The 8822-nt window shown below is 26.4% G+C and overlaps 1 protein-coding gene across 2 annotated transcripts; it reads left to right on the top strand.

Annotated features, from left to right (window-relative positions):
- The first annotated feature begins 1810 nt into the window (after nt 1–1810).
- On the top strand, nt 1811–8723 carry LOC123266806 (EGF domain-specific O-linked N-acetylglucosamine transferase). Of its 2 annotated transcripts, none has more exons than XM_044731223.1 (11): nt 1811–2329; nt 3457–3660; nt 5559–5765; nt 5837–5985; nt 6054–6217; nt 6310–6427; nt 7467–7620; nt 7694–7894; nt 8091–8224; nt 8292–8394; nt 8513–8723. In XM_044731223.1, the coding sequence occupies exons 2-11, from the start codon at nt 3478–3480 to the stop codon at nt 8681–8683; spliced, it is 1584 nt and encodes a 527-aa protein (XP_044587158.1). In that variant the 5' UTR covers nt 1811–2329; nt 3457–3477; the 3' UTR covers nt 8684–8723. The 2 variants fall into 2 exon arrangements, with proteins under 2 accessions (XP_044587158.1, XP_044587157.1); XM_044731222.1 differs by having other exon boundaries at nt 1909–2329; nt 6307–6427.
- Nucleotides 8724–8822: the final 99 nt, after the last annotated feature.

Raw genomic sequence — 8822 nt, 5'->3', positions numbered from 1 at the left:
TATAATTTAATTATATTGACACCTATTTTTTTGTATGTACTAGAATTTGAATTTGCGCGCGCAAGCGCGCGCCTGACTGTAGCATTTGCATATATTTTCATGCTTATGATATATTCGACCAATCACGTTACGAATAGTTGGATGCCACATACATTTCATCTCAATTTTATATTAGGACTAATTAGGACTTATATATTAGGACTTATGATATATTCGACCAATCACGTTACGAATAGTTGGATGCCACATACATTTCATCTCAATTTTATATTAGGACTAATTAGGACTAAAATGGATCTACAATGTTCACAATTTTCAAAGAATTACCAAATATTAATAAAAAAATGGATTTTTGATTTTGAAACCAAGAAAAATCTAAAAATTTCTGTTTTTAATATTTTTATGAAATTTTAAAATATTCTATTTTATAATAGAAGAAATAAAAATGATTTATAATTAGGGTAATTATTTAGATGTAGGGGTCCATCATTGTTTAGTCATAAAAATTTTAAAAATTAAATAATACTGAAATCAGCAAGTATCTGACGATTTTTTTAATTTTTATAAGAAATCAATTGTCATTAAAAGAAACAGTTCTAAAAATTCGCACTCAGAATTTTTTAACTAAATTTTTTTCATATTGTGGCGGATTTATGAATATGATTTTAAAAATTGTGGAAAACATTTTTTTCAACTTAAAAGTCAAAAAATATATTACTTTTTTTTTTTTCATTTAAATGCTTTAGACATTATATAATTATAATTTTTGAGTATATAACATAATTTTTTTTTTCTCTTAAACCGCATGAAAACAACAAATTGAAATAAAAAAAAGTTTTCTATGATTAAAATTTTTGAAGAAAAATTAGTCAATTTTGACATTTGATCAACGATATGGAGCTAATGCCATAATTTTCAATATTTAATTTATATTATGCAAAAAAAAAAAATAGAATAATTAAAAAAACAAAAATTAGTCAATTCATAAAATTTTTAAAATTGCGCTCAACTTTATCAATTTTATAAAATGGTGAAAATTTTCAAAATTAAAACATTGCCAATAAAAATTATAAGAAATTTACCCTGATAACCAAGTCGGTCGCAACTTTCCGTCGATTTACTGGTCTTGGAAATGAACTCGGTTGTTCACCAAGTTGACACCAGGTTGTCGGCAAAAATTGCTTTCGAAACTCTTTCGCACCAAGTTGACGACAAGTTTCTCAAGAAATTTGGCGACATATTGCGGCAGTAGATTGGTCTTGTTTTTCTCAGAAACTTGTAGCCAATTTGACGCCAACAGTTACAAATTCGGAAGTTGACCGCAAGTTGTCGCTAAGTTGGTGGCAACTATCTGACACCAACTTGGTTGGTCTGAAACTGTGGCTATCAGGGATTATTATGCGTGCCCTGATAGCCAAGTTGGCCGCAACTTTCTGTCAATCTACTGCCGCAACTTGTCACCAACTTGGCGGCAACTCTTGGAAAGTAACTCGGTTGGTGTCAACTTGTTCACCAAGTTGTCACCAAGTTGTCGGCAAAAGTTGCTCTGAAACTTTTCACACCAAGTTGACGATAAGTTTCTCAAGAAATTTGGCGACATATTGCGGCAGTAGATTGGTCTTGTTTTTCTCAGAAACTTGTAGCCAATTTGACGCCAACAGTTACAAATTCGGAAGTTGACCGCAAGTTGTCGCTAAGTTGGTGGCAACTATCTGACACCAACTTGGTTGGTCTGAAACTGTGGCTATCAGGGATTATTATGCGTGGACTTATATTTATCAATAATAAGTCAATTAATAACTTACTACACGTTGATAATCTATCGGTATAACTTTATTTACAATCGGAAAAATTCCTCACTTTATCTTCAACAGCCAGGAATAAATCGACACTATTTTTTATACTATTTTCTTATTACCGATTACATTATTGACAAATCGTTGAATAAAAAACGTATTCCGTTTAAAAATACCGATGAGATCAATTATTTGTTTATTATAATAATCATTTGATAGTTTTCGAAAAAGCTTTGTTGTAAGCGCTTCAGATCATGACAATATGTAATTATTGTATTTAATAAACCAAGGTAAAATATGTGTAATTCATGTATCTAATAACAAACAGCTGATTACCTCGTGTTTGAAAGTACAAGTGAAAGAAGGTGGATATCTCAGGAAAAAGTAAAGGATAATAATAAAACAATAAAAAAATTATAGATTAGAAATTCTATTAAATTAACAGTCTACTGATGCTGGTGAAACGGAAACACCTGTTCCTTGTAGATTTTAATATTAAGAAAATAATATCATACACAAGATTGTATTTATGAGTAAGTAATTTTTTTAATTTATATTTTTGAATTTTTCATTGATTTTTATGCCTAAAATACAAATATTGTTTTTTATTTTTAAGTTTTTAAATAACAAGAAGAATATGATTGGTGAAAATTTCTTTATTGCATTGAAAATTCAGTTATTGATTTAATTTTAAGTTTTGAAAAGTTCAAAAAATAGATTTTGTTAAAAATTAATGACAAATTCAGCAGACCATCAATTTTAATTAAAAAAAAAAAAAAAATTAAATTTTTTTACTCTTAATTTTTCACTTTTAAAAATATATTTTTATAAAAAATTCTACAAATTTTATTTAAAAAAAAAAAAAAAAAAAAAAAATATAAAAAAATTGTCACATCAAAATTTGAATTGTAATTTATAGTTTTTTTTTTTTTATGAAACTGAAATCAGCAGCCATCTGATAATTTTTTACAACGGATAAATTTTTATAATAAATAAATTTAAAAATTCACTTGTAAATATTAAAAAAAAAACTGCAATTTACTAAAAATATTTTCTTGATGTTAATTCATTTTTTGAATAATTTTATCATTTTTAAACTATTTTTTTTAGCACTTAATTTAAAATTTTTTGAATTTGCTGACGGTCTTCAAAAAATTTTTGAATTTTATTAAAAGACATTAAAATAATTTTGAGCTAGCTTGCAAAACATAAATATTAATTGAACTGTAAATAATTTCTTTTCCTATAAAATAAAATTTAATCAAAAGTTTTTGTTCAATGAATAACAATAATTTTTCTGACAATGATAAACAAAAATTAAAAAAACCTAAATCACAAACAAACATATAAGATGACAATCAAAAATTATCTCAAAGTAAAATAACGGAAAAATATATAAAGAACCATATGAATATAAAAAAAATTACTAGTGTTTAAAAGTGAGGTCATACACCCACATCAGGTGTTCCTTACTCTTTACCCATACATTAACGCCTACTTTTTTTCTTCATTATAATTTTTTCCCTGCCACTGAGCAATCCACAACCGCGCATTCACTACACGACTCTTATTTTGAGTTCCCAGCGTTACCTTCTTCACAGTGAAGTTAATTCCATAGTCAAGTATCTATTTAACCGATTAATTTATATTTTCATTTCAGCTGTCCATAAACGGCACAATCATGATAAATTTATCAAAAAAGAGTTATATATCGTTCATAGTTGTTATTTATTTAATTACCAATGTGTGTGCTAGTGATATTTATAAAAACATAAATTTGCCGGCAAATCATTTGAAATATTACTTCAACTCATTTCCGATTATTGCACGGGAATGTCAACATGATCCGGCGTGTCCTTATAAGGTAATCACTTTTTTATTTTTTTGAATAATCAATTCAAATTATTTATTTTTTATTACTAAAAGTTGTAAATTACTTTTTTCATAATATTCAAGAAGAAATAATTGTTCTTCCTCTTTAAAGAAATTTTGAAACATTTTATGAAATAATTAAAATAATGAATATTTTAGAAGGGCAATTACCTTTCAAGGAGAGAAAAATCATAAAGTGTGAAATTTGTTATTTTTTTTATTTAAAATAAGACAATTATTTTAATTATTTTACTTTTAAAAAATCGGAAAGTTTTAATTATTAAAAAAAATAAATATTAGAAATTGAAAGAATTGATTTTTGCTGAATATTGAAAATAATTTATTGACTACTTATTATTAATTAGCAACCTGCAATCACTATTTGACTGTTGAGAACTAAAAATTATGAGTAAGAAAAATTTGGCACAATGAATTTTTGATATTTCTAATCACACTATACATAGTTTGGGTACTTTTGAAATAAATTTTAAAAATAATAGTACTGTGATAGGATCAATTACAAATAATTTAATGGACAAATATGACGAAACAAATTTATAGAACCAACAAGCTATTCAAAACTCCCCCAAAAATTTAACATAAAAAATTGACTTGAATTGAATAATATATAAAACCGTGAAAAGGCACAAATTCTTATCAAGACCTTTCTGATGATACAAAAATTAACGATAAAAATCTCTTTCAAAATAATAATATGCTCGTCACAAAATTTTCTTTACTCTCTTAATTATTGAAATCATAAATGAATATCGCTAAAAAAATATCGAAACCAATATACGATAAAGATTTATCCCCCATATAAAAAAATCGTCTTAAAAGTGTCAAAAAAATGTCGTTTGTTTAAGATCTTACACGTGACACAAACCAAGACTATTTTAAGACTCATTTAAGACGCCAAAAAAAAAAAATTCTGAGAGCAGATTTTTGAAATTTTTAACATTTTTCAGTACGCTTTTTTCAAATTAAATTATTAATCGGAACATTAAAACGGAGCGTCTTAAAATTGTCGGATAATAATTTTTCAACAATTTCAAATTCAATTTAAAAAGGGCGTACTCAAAAATGTTGGGATTAAAAACTCGTAAAATCATCTAAAAAAAGTCTAAAAATTAATTTTCATAGAAAATTTGAGAACCAATTATCAAAAATCTGCTCTCGGAATTTGTTTTTGGCGTCTTAATAGAGTCTTGGTTTGTGTCACGTTTAAAATCTTAAATAAACGACATTTTTAAGACAATTTTTTTCTACACGGGCCCTTACAAATTTTTTCTTAGTCTCTTATTTATATAAATTAATTTTTGACATATAATCACATTCAAATATACAAAACCAATCAAATAAATAAATAAATAAACGAACGTTTATAGCGAAACGTTTATAGCGAAATTCGAATCTATTTCGAACTACTTCGAAAACTTATCATAATAAATGAACTATTGCTGAAAAGCATATGAAACATTAAAAAGGCACAAATTCAGGTCAAGGCCTTTCCAATTAGACTAAATTTAATTTTAAAAAATCATTTTATCACATGAATACACCGGAGACAAAATTTTTCTTATTCTTTCAATTATACACAGAAAAAAAAATTTACTTGAATCAAGTAAATAGTTTTGAAGAATTTCATGTTTTTCATTTGAGTAGAAAAATTCTTAAACTAAGAAATTTTTCTTGTTCAAAGTAAATTTTACTTGATTCAAGAATTTTTCGTCTTAATACAAGATAATGAAACTCTTCAAAATTATTTTCTCGATTCAAGAATTTTTCTCTTGATTAAAGTAAATTTTTTTTTCTATGTATAGATAATCACACGCTATTTAACTTTTTTTTTCCAATTAATTGTTAAAATAATTGATATATTTTTTAAAGAAACATTTAAATGAAAAAGCGTGTTGGGGATATGAAGATAATTGCAAGCAAGAAAATGCATTCTCAATTCCACATTGCCCAAGTGATCACAAAGGATGGGTGTCAAGTAAAAAAGCACAAATAGATACATTTTATTCGCAAGGAGATTTTGGATACGTCAGAGATCAACGAAATGAAATGACGCTACTGTGCGAGCCATTTTTCAAGGTTTAATTTTAGTTTGTTTAATTAAATTATTACCGACTGAAATTAACTAATTCAAATTAATTTTCTTTTAGGAGGATTCTTCATTAGAATGTTCAGAACATTTAAGATTTTGCCGGGGAAGAAATATAATGATTAACTTCACGGATCTGACCCACAGAAAAGAGCCTATAAGATACGCGATGGATGTTTTGAAGGAAGGGCAAATCGGTGGTTATTGCAAGTAATTATTTGGTATTCTATTAATTAAATAAATTTATTGACAGGTTGACATAAGTTTCTAATTAATAGATTGAACGAAAAAAAACTGCAAGATAATGCGGATCATATTAGCGCTTTACAATCTTGGGGGCCGGAGCTGCGTTATTTTCGTAAATTACCACGTCGGCCAATTGTCGAAGGTGACTGTGATATAGTTATTGAAAAGCCTACTTATATTATGAAGATTGATGCAAGTAAGTGTTTTATTTAGGTAATAATTTATAATTTATGATTAATTAATTAAAGAAGTCTTCTTAATTACTGTTTGCACTTTTTATTGCAGCAGTCAATTTGTATCATCATTTCTGTGATTTTTTTAATCTATATGCGTCGTTACATGTTAATAATACTCACCCATCGACTTTTAGCACTGATAATCATATTTTGATATGGGAAAGTTACAAGTAAGTCAATAATATTAGTTTTTAATTGTATGATTAGATCTTTAAAAAGAAATAGTTCGATCCAGTTTATTCATAAAATCAATTAACAATTAAATAGTTATTAAAAATTGACAAAAATAATAAAAAAATTTGGAAACTCCAAAAGTGCACGATTTATAATGCTCATTTAATTATGAAATAATAATAAAATAAAGCGAATGTAAAAAAAATATCAAATAGCTGAAATAGGATAATAATGCGCACGTGCCTCTAGTGGGATAAATGTACTCAATATATATAGATATAGAGTCCTTGGGGTTTTTTTAAAATTTTATCAATTGCAAATAAACGACTGTTACCTAGCCATTCGCATTCGATGACCTACAATTCTTTCAGAAAATTTATCAAAAAAAATTTGACTTAATCAATGGTTTTTTTCACAAGTTACAGTGTTTTCAGCGTTTCATACATGACGGATAGCAAAATTTTTTAAACTATTTTAATGTTTTTTTCCGTTTCTATTGCACTTAATAAATTTTTGAAAAGTATGGAATTAATCTCCATTAAATCTTGACAATAGTATGCAAAATATCTTGAAAAAAATTTTTCGATCGTAAAGCACTCTCTGATACTTCGCATCATGAGTCTTGCAATATTTGAGTTCACTGATAAAAAAATTAACTTGGTTCAAAAAAAAAATCTTGATCGAAGAATATTATTTTGAAGAATTTAATGATTTTGAATTAAGCGAAAAAATTCTTCTTGATTTGAGTACATTTGACTTAATTCAATAATTTCTCAGCTTTTTTCAAAGCTAAGAAATTCTTCAAATTAATTTTTTTTTTGCTGAAGAATTTTTTTATCAATGTATGAGTACTAGAAATTGTAAAATTATCCAATATTGTTGTATCTTCACACATACAGTTAGATCCCGTCAATATTTGGATCTGCTTTAATCTAATTGTTTGAATCCAATTATAAATAATCAGATTTAATCATTTTTTCTCGAGTACTATAATCATTCATTAAATTAAAAACGTCAAATATTTTAAAATTTCAGTTACCATTCAGCATTTCAAGATACTTTTGAAGCGTTTACCAAAAATTCTTTGTGGGATTTGAAAACGTTCCGTGGTAACACAGTTTGTTTCAAAAATTTGGTTTTGCCATTATTACCACGTATGATTTTTGGTCTTTTCTATAATACTCCTCTAGTAAGTATCTTTTTTTTTTTTTTAAATAAATCAAAAAAATATAACTCATAGTTTGATTAATCAATTTTTCTAGATCTACGGCTGTGAAAAAAGTGGATTATTCAAAGCATTTAGCGAACATATATTACACAGACTGAAAATTCCTATGAATCAACGTAAAGATAATAAAATTCGTGTTACATTATTGAGTCGGGATACAAGATATAGAAGAATATTAAACGAAGATGAACTTGTAGCCGGGTTGAAAAAGAATTCTAATTACAAAGTTAAAAGAGTAAGTCGACTATCAAACTTTTTCTTCTATTATATATTAAGAGAGAAAATTTTTCTTGACAAAAATGGGCATTGTTGTGACAAGAAATAAAATTGTTTAAAATTTTCAATAAATTTTTTCAAAAGAAATTTTTTTTCTCAGTGATACTTACATTTAACAATATAAATTATTGGTTAAAATTTTATTGTTTCATCAGGTTGTTTATAATCGAGAAGTACCTTTCAAAAAACAGCTAGAAATAACTCGTAATTCCGATGTCTTTATTGGAATTCATGGAGCTGGATTGACGCATGCGTTGTTTTTACCTGATTGGGCTGCAGTATTCGAAATGTAATTTTTTTTTTGTAAATTCCAACTTCTGACATTTCTTTTCATAAAATAACAAATATTTTTTTAGATATAATTGTGAAGATGCTAGTTGTTACAAAGATTTAGCTCGGTTACGTGGAGTAAAATATTTTACTTGGGAAGACGATGAGAAATTAACGCAACAAGATCCTGTAAGTAAAACTTTTAAAAATTACTTCTGTACTTTTTAAACCTAACCTCAGTTTGAAAAATATAAAAAATAACTTAAATATAAAAAATTTTAATTTACTTTAATTTATAAATTTACAGGGCAATCATCCAGACGGTGGAGCGCATGCAAAATTCACGAACTACAGCTTCAACGTAACAGAATTTCTGCGCATCGTATCCTTAGCCGCAGACTCAGTTACCAGTAATCCGGATTACAAAAAATTTCTCAGCTCCCAAACTTGCTTAAAGCCGCCTAAAGTCGAATTATGACATTAGCTTTCCAAAATAAATAAATTAAAAACTAAAATAAGTAATTTAAAGTTACCTAATAACAAATATTCTCTTTATTTTTATACAAATACAGTCAATTTTTCACACAACACAATTTATTTCTTATCAAACATAATGT

This window comes from Cotesia glomerata, linkage group LG6 (genome assembly GCF_020080835.1).
Source record: "Cotesia glomerata isolate CgM1 linkage group LG6, MPM_Cglom_v2.3, whole genome shotgun sequence".
Classification (NCBI taxonomy): Eukaryota; Metazoa; Arthropoda; class Insecta; order Hymenoptera; family Braconidae; genus Cotesia; species Cotesia glomerata.
Note: the sequence above shows the minus strand (reverse complement) of the source record. Positions and strands in the feature narration are given on the sequence as shown.

What these genes read in the sequence shown, in the direction of transcription:
- LOC123266806 (XM_044731222.1), top strand. Translation starts at nt 3,478, where the DNA reads ATGATAAATTTATCAAAAAAGAGTTATATATCGTTCATAGTTGTTATT. An exon ending in TATTATGAAGATTGATGCAA is followed by an intron (nt 6,218 to 6,306) that starts GTAAGTGTTTTA and finishes TTTTTATTGCAG; the next exon opens with CAGTCAATTTGTATCATCAT. An exon ending in CTAATTACAAAGTTAAAAGA is followed by an intron (nt 7,895 to 8,090) that starts GTAAGTCGACTA and finishes TTGTTTCATCAG; the next exon opens with GTTGTTTATAATCGAGAAGT.